Source organism: Pituophis catenifer, unplaced genomic scaffold (assembly GCF_029215685.1).
Source record: "Pituophis catenifer annectens isolate HBS135680 unplaced genomic scaffold, rPitCat1.0.hap2 SCAF_8, whole genome shotgun sequence".
NCBI lineage: Eukaryota > Metazoa > Chordata > Lepidosauria > Squamata > Colubridae > Pituophis > Pituophis catenifer.
The window spans coordinates 2,585,209-2,604,723 of NW_027256888.1; the positions used below are offsets into that span (position 1 = coordinate 2,585,209).

The 19,515-nt window shown below is 48.4% G+C and overlaps 1 protein-coding gene across 1 annotated transcript in view; it reads right to left on the reverse strand.

Annotated features, from left to right (window-relative positions):
• Positions 1-2,842: 2,842 nt before the first annotated feature.
• Positions 2,843-19,515, reverse strand: part of DOK7 (docking protein 7) — a 21,917-nt gene continuing 5,244 nt past the window's right edge. The window contains 9 exon segments of the mRNA XM_070948401.1: positions 2,843-5,732; positions 6,941-7,069; positions 8,666-8,708; positions 12,307-13,130; positions 14,741-14,848; positions 17,299-17,409; positions 19,371-19,383; positions 19,385-19,471; positions 19,473-19,515. The exon segment at positions 19,473-19,515 is cut by the window's right edge and continues 58 nt beyond it. Coding sequence (XP_070804502.1) covers positions 5,578-5,732; positions 6,941-7,069; positions 8,666-8,708; positions 12,307-13,130; positions 14,741-14,848; positions 17,299-17,409; positions 19,371-19,383; positions 19,385-19,471; positions 19,473-19,515 — 1,513 coding nt within the window. The 3' untranslated portion in view covers positions 2,843-5,577.

Below are 19,515 nucleotides of genomic sequence, written 5' to 3' on the forward strand. Positions count from 1 at the left end.
GTCACTTGTCATCCAAGCCGGCAACTCATTAAAAAGTTTCCACTCCTGTTACTTGAGACACCCCTCGAGTACGGCTGGGCATGGTGAAAGGGGGGGGGACTCGGCTGCCCCTTCCCTAAAATAACAGGCCTGCTCTTTCCCCGTCTCCTTTGCGACCACGACCGTCGCCGTCGGCTGAACTGCCTGCTTTGTTTCTCTCTCCCCCACCCCCCGCAAGACTTTTCTGCTCAGGGGCTGCTCTTGAAACCTGCGATGACAACCCTGGGAATTGGGGGGCGTTGGGGTGGGATTGAGAAGGGGGCGCTAGGGCCTTCCTGAGATGTTTTTGGGACGAGCAGGAAAAGCGGTCTTCTAAAGATCTAGAGCAGAATGGGACAACTCACCGCTGCCGACTCACCACGCCCGACTCACCTGGGCCGACTCCACTATGGGACAATCCAACGATTTAGGTTGAATGATTTAAAACAATCGTTAAAAGTATTTTAATTGGTGTCGTTCACATTTTATTTTGACCCTCCTTTCGCATCCTTTCTTTAAGGAGTCTGTTCCACTATTTCTATTAGGGCAACTCTTGTCCGGTGGCAAGTTGGCTCATCGAGAGTTGGCTGCGGTGAGTTGGCTATGGAGAGCTGGCCATGAAGAGGTGGCCGTGGGGAGTTGGCGGTGATTTGGCCGTGGGGAATTGGCTGTAGAGAGTTGGCCATGGGGAGTTGGCCATGGAGAGTTGATTCTGGTGAGTTGGCCATGGAGAGTTGGCTGTGGGGAGTTGGCGATGATTGGGCTGTGGGGAATTGGCTGTAGAGAGTTGGCCATGGGGAGTTGGCCATGAAGAGTTGGCCATGGGGAGTTGGCCATGGGGAGTTGACTGTGGTGAGTTGGCGATGATTTGGCTGTGGGGAGTTGGCCATGAAGAGTTGGCCATGAAGAGTTGGCCATGGGGAGTTGGCTGTGGGGAGTTGGCGATGATTTGGCTGTGGGGAGTTGGCCATGAAGAGTTGACTTTGGTGAGCTGTCCATGGAGAGTTGGTCGTGGGGAGTTGGCCATGAAGAGTTGGCCATGGAGAGTTGGACATGAAGAGTTGGCCATGGGGAGTTGGTCATGGGGAGTTGGCCATGAAGAGTTGACTTTGGTGAGCTGTCCATGGAGAGTTGGTCGTGGGGAGTTGGCCATGAAGAGTTGGCCATGGAGAGTTGGACATGAAGAGTTGGCCATGGGGAGTTGGTCATGGGGAGTTGGCCATGAAGAGTTGCCTGTGGTGAGTTGTTGTAGACCTGACCCAAAGACTATCAGGTTGGGGCTCCTGTAGCCTCTGCCTGGCTTGTTGGGCTGGGGGGAAGACCCGTTTGGTGTTGGTAGGGGTTTAGGAATAATTGTGGGTGGAATTGGCTATAATGCACGACGGCATTTGATGCTGCTGCTTGACATTCTGAAGTAGCCTGCTGCATTGGAGCAGCCCTGGTGTCTCGACAAGTTTTGTGCCCCTCCCCTCCCGCCTGTGGGGGCCGAGGAAAAACTTTGGTTTGAAAATAAAAATTGGGAGGTGGGGGACTTCATGTCCTCTGAATGCATTCTCTCGCCTGGAAAACCCTTTTGGCAGTCCACACGACCTCTGTATCTGCTGATCTTTTGAATTTCTCGGCTTGTTGTGCTTTCCCGTTGCGTGATTTCCTCACTCGTTTCCCCAAACAATCGGGTAGAAATAGCACACGGAAAGACACACACACATACACGTCACTGAAACACACGATAATCACTATTTTACCTTTTTATTTCAGCATTTGAAGGACACTTCGGAGAGGCCACTCAAGCCCGTCTTTCAAGAGGCACCTAAATTCTACACAGGCAGTTCTGCGCACTATTTGGTAAAAATGTGAGAACGCATCTCAAACGCCGGACCAGAGTCAGAACTAAGTACACGATGGAGTAAAAATAAGGAAGCGGGGCACCGAGAGTCCCCGTTTCTATAGGGGGCAGAACGTGGACCGAAACTCCCGCCGTTGACGGGGCTCTGTTGGGCCCAAAGGAAACCGGGCCTTTGCTGCGAAGGAAATGAGATTGTGCAGAAAAAAAGGCTGGGAAATGGAACTGGTTGGGAACAAAAATGAGACGACCACACATGCTGTTTTTCAAAACCCAAGCAGCTCAATAAACTAAAAGCTATCGATCTGCACCGTTTGGGTTGCAAATTCCATATTTTATAACAGGTTTCTGCAGCGTGTAACTCCCTGGTCAGACAACAAGAGGTGGTATCTGCTCTCTAATTGTCTCTCCTCCTTCTAAACAGCCCCCAAAACAGCTGCAGTCTCGGGACGCTCCTCAATGATCTGCTGCAAGACGGGAAGAACAGGTCTTCTCGCCCTTCGACCGCGTGACCATATCCTGCCTCGAGTTTCTTCGCTCAGGAGAAGAGCCGTGGTGGTGCAGTGGTCAGAATGCAGCACTGCAGGTTTACTCTGCCGACTGCCGGCAGTTCGATCCTGACCGGCTCAAAGTTGACTCAGCCTTCCATTCTTCCGAGATCCGTAAAATGAGGACCCAGATTGTTGGGGAAAATACGTTGACTCTGTAAACCGCTTAGAGAGGGCTGTGACGCACTGTGAAGCGGTATATAAGTGCTATTGCTTGTGAAGGAAGGAAGGAAGGAAGCCATAGTGGTGGACTTGTTACATTGCAATGTTGCAGGCTATCTCTGCCGACTGCCAGCAGTTCGATCCTGACCAGCTCAGGGTTGACTCAGCTTCCATCCTTCCGAGGTCTGTAAAATGAGGACCCAGATTGTTGGGGGCAACAGGCTGACTCTATAAACTGCTCAGAGAGGGCTGAAATGCCCTGTGAAATGCTATTGCCCTTCCTTCCTTCCTTCCTCCCTCCCTCCCTCCCTGTGGCTAGAGTGCAGTATTACAGGCTAACTCTGCCCACCGCCCGCAGTTCAATCCTGACTGGTTCAAGGTTGATTCAACCTTCCGTCCTTTCCAGATCGGGAAAATGAGGACCCAGATTGTTGGGGGGCAAGAGGCTGACTCTGTAAACCGCTTAGAGAGGGCCAGTAAAGCACTGTGAAGTGGTATATATAAGTCTAAGTGCTATTGTGATGTGACCAAAACCTACATCTGATATTTTTAGGCGCATAGAAAACAGGCGGAATTTGAGTGGCACCGTTATGCTCACTTGCTTGTACCTTGTAGTCCCCCCTAAATGTGCAGGGCAGGGATGGCCACCTGCGAGAGGCCGAAAAGGCTACCCAGATGGATGGGAGCAGGTGAGATGACATAATAGGGAAAAGGGCAGAAGGTGACTGATGGCAAGGGAGGAGGGGCAGGTCAATGGAAGACCCCCCCTGAGTGGCTTCCTGGGGATTTTCAACGACACCTCCCTGATACTACTGTGTTTCCCCGAAAATAATCCCGAAATAAGCGCTTGGCCTTATTTTCGGGGAGGCATTACTTTGGGGCGCATGGAGCAAGGCGGGGCTCCTCTTGCCCTCTTACCTGATTTCTCGCTCTGTCTCCCTAACCCTAACCAGAGGAAATGGCGGGGACCAGCTACGCATGAGGAGACCCCGCAGAGGAGGTCTTATTTTCAGGGGAGGTCTTATTTTTGGGGGAGGTCTTATTTTCAGGGGAGGTCTTATTGTCAGGGCAGGTCTTATTTCTGGAGGACGTCTTATTGTTGAGGGTGGGCTTATTTTCATGGGAGGTCTTATTTTCAGGGGGAGGTCTTATTTTCAGGGGAGGGCTTACTTTCAGAGCAGGTCTTATTTTCAGGGGAGATCTTATTTTCGGGGGAGGTCTTATTTTCAGGGGAAACACGGTAGCTGTGCTGGTCTTGCAGATCAATGCCCGTACCTATAAAATATTAATAATTGCAACCGTCATTATGGACACCGGGGAATCCTGGAAGGACAGCTACATACAGATAAATAATAAATAATAAAAACCAGTTGCTTTGGCTGGGGGTGCAAGCAGTAGTGGGAGTGGTCTCTTCCTGCACACCAGCAGCCTTTGATCCAAGCAAAAAGAGAGGAAAAAGTTCCCCCCACCTTCCTGATCTGCATGGGAGATGCATTTCCCGGGAATGCAGAATCCACCAGAGCCGTCCACTTCCCAAAAGTTTTCTGGAAACACCAGTTACTCTACAACAGGGGTCCCCAAACGTGGCCATTTTAAGAATCGTGGAACTTTCACTCCCAGAATTCCTCAGCCAGCATGGAACGGAAGTCCACAGGTCTTAAAAGTTACCAAGTTTGGAGACCCCTGCTTTCTACAAAGAGGAAGGACACGCCCGCATCCCAGCCAGAAGCGCCCAGTAACAACAAGAAGGCAAAATTAAAAGTCGGTTTTGTTTCATGCTGCTCGCTCCTCGTCCCAATCCTAATCACGTAGACGTGTCCTTCTGCTTTTTGAAAAAAATTAATAATAATAACAATAATAACAACAAACCAAAGCCATTTCGGCTCTTAACAAAAGCAATCGGATCAATGCGTACACTATACAGAGTTGCGTTTCTTGCATATTTCGTTCTAGTTACTTTTCTGGGACTTGAAATGCCTCGATTTCACCGTTTTTGGTATGTAATGCCTCGTGTGCCACGATCCACAGTTTTTTTTTCAACAGAGTGGATTGCTGGTTTGGAAGAGAGGGTCAAAGAGGCCACCTGTATCAAAACTGAAAGGCCCTCCCTTATCAGAGGGGGAGGGTTACGACATTATCTATCTCCAGTCTACGACAGTTCCAAGAAGGCTCCACACCAGTGGTGAAATGCGAATTTTTTTACTACCGGTTCTGTGGGCGTGGCTTGTTGGGCGTGGTGTGGCTTGGTGGGCATGGTGTGGTGAGCGTGGCAGGAGAAGGATACTGCAAAATCTCCATTCCCACCCCACTTTGGGAGCAGCAGAGGTGGCATTCTCCGAACTGCTCAAAATTTCCGCTACCAGTTCTCCAGAACCTGCTGAATTTCACCCCTGTCTTCACACCCATTTTAACTATTCAGATGATGCTTTGGACACTGATAAACAAAACTCCAAGTGGCCTCAACAGCTCTCTAAAAGGATGCAAATAACCAGCTCTCTGCAAGGAGTATAAATCCTTCCGGTTCCCCGCCTTCCAATCGGAGCTGAAGAAGCTTCTGGGATGAGAAGCGAAACGTCTTCCGAGAAATACAGAAAGTCCAACTGCCTCTTGAAAAAGGACCCCGAGGGCACAGACAAAGCTCCAAGTGGCCTCAACGGCCCTCTAAAAAAGGGATGCAAATGACCAACTAGTCTGCAAGGAGTATCCACCATTCCCCGCCATCCAGTCGGAGCTGAAGAAGTTTCTTGGATGAGAAGCGAAACGTCTTCAAAGAAAGTCCAGTTGCCTCTTGGGGGGAAAAAAACCGCTTTGGGACAAACCACGAGGCGGATGACGGAGAATCTGCACATACGGTTGCGACGAGTGGCTTTGGCGCACCCGTCAGCCATGCTGCCGGTTTTCCTGCTGGAAATTGAGTCCATTGGAATGAATCTGGTCCAGACCGGAGCGCAGGGATGGCGTTTAGGAGGGCGAGCGCAGGTGGGCAGGTGGCAAATTTCTACCCCCTTAGGAAGAACCGGGAGGGCCGCCGTCTTTTTTCTGCTGCTGCTGCTCCAGTTCCTGCAGACGCTCTTCTCGAAAGTGGGCGTGCTGGGTACCCACCTTATGGGCCGTTTCCGTGGCGGTGATGTCAATCTGGGCGTATTTTGTGGTGTCGCCGCCTGGGTGTGAAAGCATTGCGTTGGCCACGCAGCGTATCCCACAAACGCAGAGCGAGAATCTCAATTTTACACAAGGACCGATAAGCCACCCCTTCCTCCCCCCACCCCCCGTTCTGGATTTCTGGAAGCTTAGGAGAGCGAACCCAGGCAGTCCTCGACTTACGATGTTTCATTTAGTGACCATTCAAAGTTACAACGTCACTGAAATCAGTGACTGACAGCCGTTTTTCACACTTAAGGACCGGTGCAGCATTCCCCTGGCCACGCGATCACAATTTGGTCACTTGGCAATGGACTCATACTTATGATGGTTGCAGTGATCACTCTTTGTGACCTTCTGGTAAGCAAAGTCAGTGGCGAAGCCGAATTCACTTAACAAGTGAATTACTAAAATATCAACTGAAGTGATTCACGGAAAAAACAGTGGCAAGACAGGTGGTGAAACGGGGCAAAAACTCACTTAACGAATGTCTGACTTAGCGACAGAAATTTTGGGCTCAATTGCGGTCATAAGTTGAGGACTACCTGAGCTTGGCTCTTCTGGGAAGCCTATCTCCTTTCCTGCCCCCGCAGGAAGACTCCTCTAAGATTGCCTGGATGCCTCCCTTCAGGTTATACAGGTAGTCCTCGATTTACGACCAGAATTGAGCCCCAAATTTCCATTGCTCAGTGAGACAGTTGTTAAGTGAATTTTGCGACGAACTTACAACACTTCATTTAGTGACTATTTGAAGTTATGGCGACACTGCAATGACCATTTGTCACACTGATGACCGTTGCAGTGTCGCCATGGTCATGTGATTAAAATTCAGGACCTTGGTGACTGACTCACATTTATGACGGAAGCAATGTCTCAGGGCCGTATCATCCCCTTTTGTGACCTTCCTCAACGGGGGGAGCCAGCTTCACTTAACAACCATGTGGCATTAATTTAACAACTGCAGGTATTCCCTGAACAAACGTGGCAAGAAAAGTCATAAAAAAACCCCCTTGCTTAACAAATGTCTCACTTAGTGACGTAAATTGTGGGCACTCATTCTGGTCGTAAGTCGAGAACTGCCTGCAACCGTGGCTATTCAGCCAAATTCGGGAAGGGGGGGGCGAGGAGAGAAGCTTTTATATTCCAAAGATTGTGATTCTTAGCGTAGCTCAGAACGTCGCGAAAAACATATACTCTTGCCTGGTTGGCCATTTTTGGAGATTCTTACCCCGAACGCTCCCGCTGGCTTCCTGAAGCTCCACCTCCATGTAATGGAGTTGCTTCTTTGCTGTGGGGCTCGTGGGGATATTCACGTAAGTTGCCATTTCGCCGTGCAATTGCTCCGAAAGGGACGGTTCTGCAGAAACAAAACAGAATGCGAAGTCTGTGGGGATGACCTTGGAAGCGGGAGGAAGCTGAGCCTGCAGAAGGAATGCGGGCATGGCTTATGTCTCACATGGGACCCTCCCTAGGGTTTAGGGTGGTCTGTAAAGGTGTGGGAGGGGAAAGGGATGTATTTTCAGACTGCCAAATTTCCTTTGTGTGTGTGTGTGTTTTTTTTACAGCCCTGTAGTCCCTTAAATCGGTGTGACTGACTGGAACTGAGCATTTACTGGCCAAGTGCCCTTCCTGACACCTACGTGGAGTTCACAGTAGATATTTTCTCCTTGTGCCCTGAGAGAGAAACTATGAAATTTCTGGCTTTTTTTCTTTTTATGTCCCTGTAGCAGGGGTGAAATGCTACCAGTTCGGGCCGGTTCGCCTGAACCAGTAGTAAAAAATGCTACTGATTCGCCGAACCGGTAGTAAAAAAAGTTTTAAAAAAGTTCCGAAGATCAGCTGAGTGACACGCGATTGCTGGAACTTTTTTACCTTTTTAAAGCATTTTTTACTTTAAATGCTTTAAAAAAGTTTTTAAAAAGGTTCCCAAGCTCGCGCGCCACAGCTGATTCCCTCCCCCCGCTGTTCTACTTACCTTCCCAAGCCTCCTTTTGGTGCGTACTGTGTATGCGCTCGTGCGCGCAGCATGCATTTGGTGTGCACTGTGTATGTGCGTGTGCACAGCACACATGTGCAGCCAGCGAACTGGTGGCAAACCGGTTCAGATTTCACCCCTGCCCTGTAGTCCCTTAATTCAGGGTGGGATCAGGGCGATTGACTGGAGCTGAGTATTTACTGGCTGGATGCCCTTCTTGACGCCTACATGGAGTTCACAGTAGGTATGTTCTCTTTCCACCTTGAGAAAGTACGAAATTTCCTTTGTGTGTGTGTGTTTTTTTTCTTTTTACGACCCTGTAGTCTCATAATTCAGAGCAAGGTCAGGGCCATTGGGTGGAGTGAGCATTTACTGGCTGGATGCCCTTCCTGACTCCTACATGGAGTTCACAGTAAATATTTTCTCTTTGTGCCCTGAGAGAGAAACTATGAAATTTCCTTTTTTTTTTCTTTTTATACCCCTGTCATCCCTTAATTCGGGGTGGGGTCAGGGCGACTGAGCATTTACTGGCTGGATGCCCTTCCTAACACCTACATAGAGTTTGCAATAGGTATTTTTCCTTTCCGCCTTGAGAGAGAGAAACTACAAAATTTCCTGTGTGCGTTTTTTTGTTTTTATGACCCTGTAGTCTCGTAATTCAGAGTGGGGTCAGGGCCACTGGATGGAGTGAGCATTTACTGGCCGGATGCCCTTCCTGATGCCTACCCGGAGTTCACAATAGGTATTTTCTCTTTGCGTCTTGCTTGAGAAACTACGAAATGTCCTTTGTGTAACTTCGCAATCAAGATAAGAATGGCACTCCTGACTAGGCAACCTTACAAGGGCAACAACAAACTTTTAAACGACAATCACTTAACTGGATACGTCTGGAGGAGTGAACAACCAAAACTAGAATGGGAAACTTTTATCTTCAGACATGAGTGGCGTGGGAAATTCAAATCCATCCGTGGCTCTTACCTAGATTGGGTGCGAACATTTGAGATGATAAAATTGAAGTCTCCTTTAAAAACACACAAACACACACATAGAGAGAATAGGTTGTATTAAAATACGCTTCTTTCAAAACTACCGTGTTTCCCCGAAAATAAGCCATCCCCAATAGTAAGCCCTCCCACTAAAATAAACCCTCCTCCAAAAATAAGCCCTTCCCGAAAATATTTAAATGCATTTCCTCTGCCATTTCCTCTGGTTAGGGTTAGGGAGACAGAGCTGGAAATCAGGTAAGACAGCAAGAGGAGCCCACGTCTTGCTCCACGTACCCCAAATTTTTTTATTATTTTTTATTTTATTATTCGTATTTCTATGCCGCCCACTCTCCGAGGACTCTGGACAGCTTACACCAAAGACAGTATACTAAATAGCATATTGCCCCCCAACAATCTGGGTCCTCATTTTACCCACCTCGGAAGGATGGAAGGCTGAGTCAATCTTTAGCCGGTGAGATTTGATCCGCTGATCTGCTGAACTAGCAGTCAGCTGAAGTAGCTGCAGTACTGCACTCTAACCACTGCGCCACCTCGGCACAATAATAAGCCCTCCCCAAAAATATTTCAACGCAGAGCTGGAAATCAGGTAAGACGGCAAGAGGAGCCCCATCTTACTCCATGTACCCCAAAATAATAAGACCTCCCCGAAAATAAGGCCGAGCGCTTATTTCGGGGTTCAAAAAAATATAAGACAGGGTCTTATTTTCGGGGAAACACAGTAGGAGCACTAAAACGAACTGCTTTATCTTGATCTCTTAAAATACAGGTAGTCCTCGATTTATAAGTTCACTCAGTGACTGTTCAAAGTTACAATGGCATTGAAAAAATGGACTCATGACCATTTTTCACACTTACGACCGCTGCAGCAAGCCCCAGGTTCTGACATTTAATTTAATTTAATTTAATTTAATTAATTTAAAATTTAATTTAATTTAATTTAATTTAATTTAATTTAATTTAATTTAATTTAATTTAATTTAATTAATTTAATTTAATTTAATTTAATTTAATTTAATTTAATTATTTAATTCAATTTAATTTAATTTAATTTAATTTAATTTATATGCCGCCCCTCTCCGAAGACTCAGGGCGGCTCAGGGCGACATGATTGACATTCAGATACTGGACAGCTGACTCACATTTATTATGGTTTGCGGTGTCCCCGGTGGAGAGGGAAGGGGGGGTCACGCGATCCCCCTTTTGCGACTTTCTAAGAAGAAAAGTCCACGGGGAAGCCAGATTTGCCGAACCACCGTGTGACTCGTTTAACAACGGCGGGGGATTCGCTTAACAAATGTGGCGAGAAAAGTCGTACAATGGGGGCAAGGCTCGCTTAACAAAATCCCTCACTTAGCGACCCAATGTTGCGGCTCAATTGTGGCCGTAAGTCGAGAACTACCTGTTATCTCTATAGATACACATTAAAAAGGTAAAAAAAGGTTAAAAAAAAAAGACCTGCCAGGAAAGCTTTAAAGGTGGTAAGCAGCACCCACAAATGCAGCTCCGTGGTGTTACACGGACTCAGTATCTGACATTCTTTACCACTTGTGCAGCCTCGTTCTGCACCAGTTGAAGCTTCCAAATGTTCTTCAAGGGCAGCTCCCTGTAGAGACCTCTGCAGTAGTCCAGACGAGAGGGCATGAGGGCGCGAGGGACTTTGAGCAACGATACTGCCAATTTCCTTTTCCGGTAAACCACAGCTTAATCAACGAACCAACCCAAAACACTACCACCAACACTGACGGAGCGAGCCACTTGCATGTAAACCCTTGTCCTTTCTAGCATTGATGACGTTACCTAGTTGGGTCAGGAAACGTCTTGCAAGGAAGCAACCCAGCTCAGAGAGCATCCAGGAGCCCACACTTTAACCCTGAGCTACAAATATTCCCCTTCTGTCTATTTACTCCACGTTATAATCTCAAAAAGAATTTTTATAAAATGATGCACACTTGGCGTACGACAACTGTCTAGAGCGGGATGACAAACTCAAGGCCCAGGCGGTGGATCGGGGCCGTGCCCCCCCCCCCGGAAACAGCAAAGGACCAGCCCGCAGTACCTCTGCCAGTGAAAACAGAACGGGGGGGGCACGTGCGAGCTCCGTTTTCACCGGCAGAGGGCTGCAGGTCATCGCGGCCGAAAATGGGGCCAGGAGGGGCCCCGCACAGCCCTCCCGGATTCTGTTTTTGCTGGCAGAGGGCTAGGAAAACAAACTAAGAACGAAACAAAAGGAGAAATGTTTCCACTTTTGCATTTGAGCATGGTAGGAAGGAAAAGGAAAGGAGAAAGGGAAAGAGGAAAGACAAAGAAAAAGAAGGGAAGATGGGAAGAGAGCAAGGAAGGAAAAAAATAAGGAAAGAGGAGAAGGAAGAAGAAAGGAGAATGAAGAGGGAAGGAAAAAGAAGAGAAGGAAGGAAGGAAGGAAAAGGATGGAAGGAGGGAGGGAGGGAAGGAAGGAAGGAAACATAAGGAAAGAGGAGAAGGAAAAAGAAAGGAGAATGAAGAGGGAAGGAAAAAGAAGAGAAGGAAGGAAGGAAAGAAGGAAGGAAGGAAGGAAAAAGATGGAAGGAGGGAGGGAGGGAAGGAAGGAAGGAAAAATAAGGAAAGAGGAGAAGGAAAAAGAAAGGAGAATGAAGAGGGAAGGAAAAAGAAGAGAAGGAAGGAAGGAAAGAAGGAAGGAAAAGGATGGAAGGAGGGAGGGAGGGAAGGAAGGAAGGAAAAATAAGGAAAGAAGGAAGAAGAAAAGAGAATGAAGAGGGAAGGAAAAAGAAGAGAAGGAAGGAAGGAAGGAAGGAAGGAAGGAAGGAAGGAAGGAAGGAGGGAGGGAAGGAAGGAAGGAAAAATAAGGAAAGAAGGAAGAAGAAAGGAGAATGAAGAGGGAAGGAAAAAGAAGGGAAGGAAGGAAGGAAGGAAGGAAAAGGATGGAAGGAGGGAGGGAGGAAAGGAAGGAAGGAAAAAATAAGGAAAGAGGAGAAGGAAGAAGAAAGGAGAAGGAAGAGAAGGAAAAAGAAGAGAAGGAAGGAAGGAAGGAAAGAAGGAAGGAAGGAAAAGGATGGAAGGAGGGAGGGAGGAAAGGAAGGAAGGAAAAAATAAAAAAAGAGAAGGAAGAAGAAAGGAGAATGAAGAGGGAAGGAAAAAGAAGAGAAGGAAGGAAGGAAAGAAGGAAGGAAGGAAAAGGATGGAAGGAGGGAGGGAGGGAAGGAAGGAAGGAAGGAAACATAAGGAAAGAGGAGAAGAAGAAGAAAGGAGAATGAAGAGGGAAGGAAAAAGAAGAGAAGGAAGGAAGGAAGGAAGGAAAAGGATGGAAGGAGGGAGGGAAGGAAGGAAGATTATAATGAGGAAGAGGCAGGGTCTGCGGGAAGTCCTGCCTTAACACTTGGCCATCACAGATGCCCCCGACATGAGTGACGTCAAGCTGCCCACGCTCACCCTCGCCCTCTGAGGTCAAACATAACCCTTATGCGGCCCTCAATGAAATTGAGTTTCACACCTCTGGTCTAGAGTGTACATAGGTATTTTAAAACAGCCGCCCCCGATGTTTTGGGCAACAGGGACTCCATGGTTCCGTGGAGAGATTCAAAGCAAGATGAGGACGAGCTGCCGGTTACGGTTTACCTGTATCCCACCACACACTGGGCAAGATGGGAAGAGAGCCGGCTTCGCCTCGGAAGGGGAGCTGCACAGTTCACACGAACTGCTGGAGACGCACGGAGCAACCTCGGGCCCTCTCCAATCCTGGCCCTGAACCGGCTGCCTGAGCTGTGTCTCCGGGAAAGAGCCTTTGGTGCTACCCGGCGGGAAGGCGACTTGCGAGTCCTTTTCCAGGCTTGGCCTGAAAGCGGCATCTCTCTCCAGATGTGGGGCCGGCCGTTTCACATCCCCTTTGGAGCTCTGGGTCTTGGACAGGCCGGCGTCTGGACCAGAGGGGAGGATGCCTGTCGTAGACGCCGCAAACAAACTTCGGGGCGTATCGTAGGTGTGCCGGAGCCAGCTGGGGGCCTGGTACTCCGACCCGGGACTTCTCCCTGGCTCCCCCGACAGGCAACTGCAAACATTCCGGTCGGAAGGGAAGCTGAGCGAGAGGCTCAGCAGGGACCCAAACTCATCCCCGTGGCAAATGTCCAGGCTCCCCGTGTAGGAAGAGAAGCTTCCCGAATAAGAAGAGTGGCTTCCAGTCGCTATCCCGCTGTCGGAGGAGCTCTGGCGGCCAATTTCTTGGAGCTGCCTGGAGCGCAGGAGGCCGGGGGGAAGCTTGCTGGCCCCGTGGGCTCCGTCTGACTGCAGCTTCTCTGCTGCTGTTGCCGCCGCCGCCACCGGTCCACGAGACTCCTGGGAAGTGCCGGCGGATGACTGCTCGGGCCAGAGTGTCAGTCTGCTCCCAATGCTGGCATCGGAGTGGCTGGTGTCCGAGGATGCACTGGACAAGCTGCGGTCATCCCCTAGTTGAAGGAAGAAGAGACACAGGATTAAACAGTGGAAGCCGTGTGGGAGCAGAGAGGGATGCCACTAATCCTAGCCAGGCAGGGCAGCATCCATTATCAGCCAGGTAGCCTAGATAGAGGCTCTCTTTTTTTTTTGCGCCGTTCAATTCCACAACAAACAGCCTTCCAACGGCCCGGAAGGCTCTACCCCAAACTTCCCTGAAGGCAGCCACCCACAAACAAAACCCAGGAAGCAACGAAACCAATTCACAAAGGCAGAGAGGAAGTCCAAAGGCAAGATGAAAGATCGAGGGAGGGAAAGATCCGAGAGTCAAGGTCCCCATGCCAAAGCACAGGCAAAAACATGATCCAAAGCAGGTTTTTTTTCTAAGGTCGGGTGGGGTGGGGGGGAGTGCATGCCAAAAACATACAATTACTTCTGACAAAGATAAGCACCTCTACCCTCACCCCAGGCCTCTGCTTAAGTCAACCCCAGCCTTTGTGAGGAGGAACGGGGCGGCCTCCTCACCGGCAGCCTCGCAGACCTCCTCTGAGCTTGCCTCCGCTCTACCCTCTGTGCCCTCGGATCAAGTGGAGGAGGCAGCTGTCCTTCATCCCCACCCACTCTCTGCAGTCCATCCTCCCCCACCACCCCACCACCCCGTGTCGTGTGGGCAGGCAGCTCCCTGTCTGGTCGACCACTTCCCCCAATGCCTGAGAGGCCTGGGACAGCAGCGTTCTCAGCCCCAAACATTCCAGGGGAAATGTGCCATCCCTGACGGACAGTCCCAGGGTTTCAATTCCTCCTTATCCTCCTCCTACAAACTGGAATCCGATGGGGTCGTGCCAGCATCTGGCAGCACCTGGGACAGGCAGATTAAGTCACCTGCAATGCAAATCTGTCCCAGAAGAAAAATATGGCAGGAAGACCTGTGACACTCTACTTATATTTTGGAACCTGGCTCCTTCCCGCTTCTACTCGGTGGCGCAGCCCAAACTCCGTCCCATCCTTGCAGAGAACAAGAAGAACTTAAATCCGGTGGCGCTTTAAAGATTAGCTGGGCATGGATGGAGTGACCGGACTCTGTTATCTCTCTGTTGTTTCTATGGCTACTCTTGCATAAAGCCTTGTCCTGTTCACTTCTGTCCATTCTCCTCTCCCCGGACTCAGCAACTACCCTTTATTAAATTGGGCAAAGAATTTTATTTTTCAGACCCGGAATTTGGCACCGGCTGTGCAGAAACCAGCAGACAAGGGAGCTTGCCCAGGGGTGGGTTTCACTTACCTTTACCACCGATTCACCACGTGCGCTGTCCGCGAATGCACCCAGCCTTCTGTGCATCTGCTTTGCTCGCTCATGCACCTTCCGTGCATGTGCCCGGTTTCGAAAATGTGCCTATATAGCACCACCCATAATCACTGCAATCGGTTCACCCGAACCGGTGCAAATCGGCTGAATACCATCTCTGGGGCCCACCCTCGCATCTAAAGCCCAGCTTCCTTCTCCTCGCCCCCTCCCACGGGCCCTGAAGGAACCAGAGTGGCGAAGCGGTTCAGTTCTCCGGCTCAGCTGTGGAGCAAATTCCTGGGACGGAGAAAGAAGGAAGGGCTGGGCGAGAGACGTTACCTCCGCTGCCGTGGCAGCCGCTGTGGGAGAGCAGGCTGAGGCGCTTCTCCAGCTTCGAAGCCTCGTAGGCCACCCTTTCTTCCGTGCAGGCGGGACTCGCACTGGGGTCTTCGAGAAAGGGAGGGGTAGAGATAGAGAAATCAATGAGACAGGCTGAGATTAATTCTAATGAACATTTGAAGGACAGTCTGGCACAAGGGTCTCCAACCTTGGCAACTTTAAGACTTGTGGACTTCAACTCCCAGAGTTGAAGCTGGCTGAGGAATTCTGGGAGTTGAAGTCCACAAGTCTTAAAGCAAAGCTGGCTGATGAATTCTGGGAGTTGAAGTCCACAAGTCTTAAAGCTGCCAAGGTCAGAGACCCCTGGCCTGGCAAGTCCAGCTCAGCTCTGGCTGATCCCAGGATAGCCAGGGCACCAAGACCAAGCTTGCTGGATGAAATTAACAGTGCACCACAAAAGAAAGTAGGGTGACATTTAGCTCTTACCCCAGAGGTCCCCAATCCCCGAGCCATTCACCACCGGGCCCCAGAAAGAGCAGGTCTGCGTGCTGGCACAAACGGAGCTACACTGCGCACGAGCTTGCCGACTACTTGTGGGGAGGCATCCACTCTCTCCACCCCACCTTCCCCGTCAGTCGACAAACCCGGAAAGGTTGGGAAACTCTGTCTTAAACGCCAGGGTTATGGACATTTTTAGAATAGAATAGAGTAGAGTAGAGTAGAGTAGAGTAGAGTAGAGTAGAGTAGAGTAGAGTAGAGTAGAGTAGAGTAGAATAACAGAGTTGGAAGGGACCTTGGAGGTCTTCTAGTCCAACCTCCTGCTTAGGCAGGGAAACTTATAGCATTTCAGACAAATGGTTGTCCAGTCTCTTCTTAAAAACTTCCAGTGTTGGAGCATTCACAACTTCTGATGGCAAGTCGTTCCACTGATTAATTGTTCTCACTGTCAGGAAATTTCTCCTTAGTTCTAAGTTGCTTCTCTCCTTGATTAGTTTCCATCCGTTGCTTCTTGTCCTGCCCTCAGGTGCTTTGGAGAATAGCTTGACTCCCTCTTCTTTGGGGCAGCCCCTGAGATATTGGAACACTGCTATCATGTCACCCCTAGTCCTTCTTTTCATCAAACTAGACTTTAGAAGCAAAGATGAAATCCAAATTTTTTTACTACCAGTTCTGTAGGCATGGTTTGTGGGGGGTGGTGGTGTTGTGGCTTGGTGGGCGTGGCAGTGGAAGGATACTGCAAAATCTCCATTCCCTCCCCACTCTGGGGCCAGCCAGAGGTGGTATTTGCCGGTTCTCCAAACTACTCAAAATTTCCACTACCAGTTCTCCGAACTACTCAAAATTTCCGCTACCGGTTCTCCAAACTGCTCAAAATTTCCGCTTCCGGTTCTCTGAACTGCTTAAAATTTCCGCTTCCGGTTCTCCGAACTGCTCAAAATTTCCGCTACCGGTTCTCCGAACTGCTCAAAATTTCTGCTACCGGTTCTCTGAACTACTCAAAATTTCCGCTACCGGTTCTCCGAACTACTCAAAATTTCCGCTACCGGTTCTCCGAACTACTCAAAATTTCCGCTACCAGTTCTCCGAACTACTCAAAATTTCCGCTACCGGTTCTCCGAACTGCTCAAAATTTCCGCTTCCGGTTCTCTAAACTGCTCAAAATTTCTGCTACCGGTTCTCCAGAACCTGTCAGAACCTGCTGGTTTTCACCCCTGCTTAGAAGTCTTCCAGTCTTAACCCCTGCTCAAGCAGGAAACCTTCTTTTCATTAAACTACTAGCCATACCCAGTTCCAGCAACCGTTCTTTATACGTTTTAGCCTCAAGTCCCCTAATTATCTTTGTTGCTCTTCTCTGCACTCTTTCCGGAGTCTCCATATCTTTTTTACATCGTGACGGCCAAAACTGGATGCAGGATTCCAGGTGTGGCCTTACCAAAGCTTACTTTTAATCCAGTGGGGTTCTGTTTTTCTTTTTCTAAATATCTAAATTATCAGGTATATTATTTAGGTGAAAATTATCAGTAAATTATCAGTATATTATTTAGTTTATTTAGAGTGGGCGAGGGTCAGACGAGGGATCAGCTTTGCTTATCACCCCATGCAGGGGTGGGCTTCAAAAATTCTAGCAAGGGGTTCCCTGCCCGGTTGCTGGGTGGGCGTGGCCATGGTGGGCGTGGCCTAGTCAGTCTCCTGCATCATGGCGGGAGGGGGTGTTTTTGCCCTCCCTGGGCTCCTGAGGCTTTTCTCGAGCCTCCGGGAGAGCGAAAACAGCCTCTCCAGGCTCCGGAGGCTGGAAAAGAACTTCCGGTAGGCCGTTTTTTGTCCTCCCCGAGCCTCCGCGCACGCCCTGCACTTACCTGCATCCAAAATGGGCCGTGTGGGGGCTCCTGGGAGGGGAAGGGTGGTGTGGGCAGGGCCAGCCAAGAGTGGGATTTGGGGGTTGTCCGAACTACACAGAATCGTACCTAGAGGTTCTCCCGAACCCCAGCGAACCCCCAGCAGCCCACCCCTGACCCCATCCCTGTGTGTGTGTGGGGGGGGTGTTTCCCCGTCTTAACCTGCTAGCGCCCGCCGAAAGCCTCTGGTTGGAGAGATGCCGTGAACGATACAGTCGAAGAGAAAGCTGATTTTTTCCCCTTCCGTGCAAGAGAGGAAAAAAACTCCGGCCCCTGAAAAAAGAGCGAAACGTTAACACTTGCTATCCATTCAGTGTTTTCTTGTTGAAAAGAATTGTTGAAAAGAGGGGTAGACTGCTTCGGGAGCTGGAGGATTCTCCATCACAATTACAGGGAGACCTTGACAGTTCGTTTAGCGACCATTCAAAGTCACCCCAGCGCTGAAAAAAAGTGACTTATGACGGCTTTCCGTGGAACCAACGTTTGCAGCATCTCCATAGTCACCTGATCAAAAATCAGATGCTTGGCCACTGACTCGTATTTACGACCGTTGCTGCATCTTGGGGGAGGGGATGTCACATGATCCCCCCCTTTTTCGACCATCTGACCAGCCATGTCAAAGGGGAAGCTGGATTCGCTTAACAACCGTGCTACTCACTTAACAACTGCAGTGATTCACTTAACAACTGGGGCAAGAAAGGTCGCAAAACAGGGCAAAACTCACTTAATAAATGTCTCAGTGAACAGCAGAAACTTGGGGCTCCATTAGGGCCTTAAGTCGAGGACTAGCTGTAGTTTCCCACAAGTTCTAAATGAAAACATCGTTTGTGCTCAAAAACATAACTTGTTTTAACCATAAAATCCAAATGCTTTTTAAAAAATGTTTTTTTTTTAAAGCTTTACTTCTCTCTAACCTCTTTGATTCACTGTTGTTGTTTTTCTAAATCTTTTTCTAAAACTTCTAAAACATGTTACTTTTACAGTAGTGGCCAAAATTGTGAAAACCTTTTGGGAAAAGTGTATTTTGGAGGTTTGATGGCTAATAACACCCCTTTTTTTTTGGAGTTTCAAGATAATCCTACTCCACTGCTGGAATGGACTGGGAATAGCCCAGATCTTCTTAACCCAATGGAAAATCTATGGAGCAGCCGACTAAAGAAACTTGTTAGTCAGAACTTGCGATAAAACCCAGTTAATAGAAGCCATCATTCAATCTTGGTTTCATATTATCACAGCTGCGGAACTCAAAGATTTGGTTCACTCCATGGGAAGACGTTGTAAGTGTCAGGGCATTGATTAATCCCATGTTTGGCTCTGGGAAAAATCACCCTGGTTTAGAGGATGGATCGTGGCTTATTCCTTGTTGCAATATTCTGAAAAGAAACGCGAAGAAAAGTTTCTAATAAAACTCATCTATTTGTTATAAAGAAAATAAAACACCTCACTAACTAAGAAAAGTAATTGCTACATTTTGAAATAGCTTTTGCCGGCTATTTCTCAGCCGGACCTTACTGGCAAGAGAACAAAGGAAGGAGTGTGAGAAAGGAATGTGGGTGGATGGACATGCGTAGTAGCTTTTGATAACAATTCTTGGCAAGGTACGGAAAGTCTGATAGTCCAGAAATATGAGCTCAGCTGGTAAATAAAATAACGCAGTGACAGTAAGGCCGTCATTCATGCTAAAGGTTACCCAACGAAGTATTAACTGACACAATGATCATTTTTGTATATCTCATTTTTTTCTACGTGTTTCACTTTTCTTCCTTATCCTGTCACTAACAGCAAATCCTTCTTGAAAGTTATTGCATGACATTCTTGATTAAATTATCTTTCCATGGATATATAATCTCATGGCACTACTCCAGAAAAAAAAAAAAGTGGGATTTATTAGCTAGTTTTAGAAAATAAACTTTCCCCAAAAGGTTTCCACATTTTTTTTTCTTTCTTTATTTTTCTTGACTGTACACTGCCTTGAGTCCTACGGGAGAAAGGCGGTATAGAAATATAATAAATAAATAAATAAATAAATAAAATAAATTTTGGCCACTACTGTATATACTTATATACTGTTACATTCTAGAATTAGGACAGTTGGAAGAATGAACCCCCAATTATTTTTTTTGCCGCATTTCTTGCAAGGAGTTCTCAGCAGTCCAGAAAAACTTTCGTGGATTGTTGGATTCACTGGGTTTTTTTCCCCTAGACTCAAGAGTAAAAACGGGGGAATTACTCACAGAAGCCGCATCGGTGTCCCGCCTTCATAAACAAATCCGTTAGGAACGGCCCCATAGCGTCGGAGGTCCGAGAGCTTCCACTGTCCCATGATGACCGGTGGGGACATCCTTCACCAATACCAGTATGTCGTTGCAGAAGTGAAGA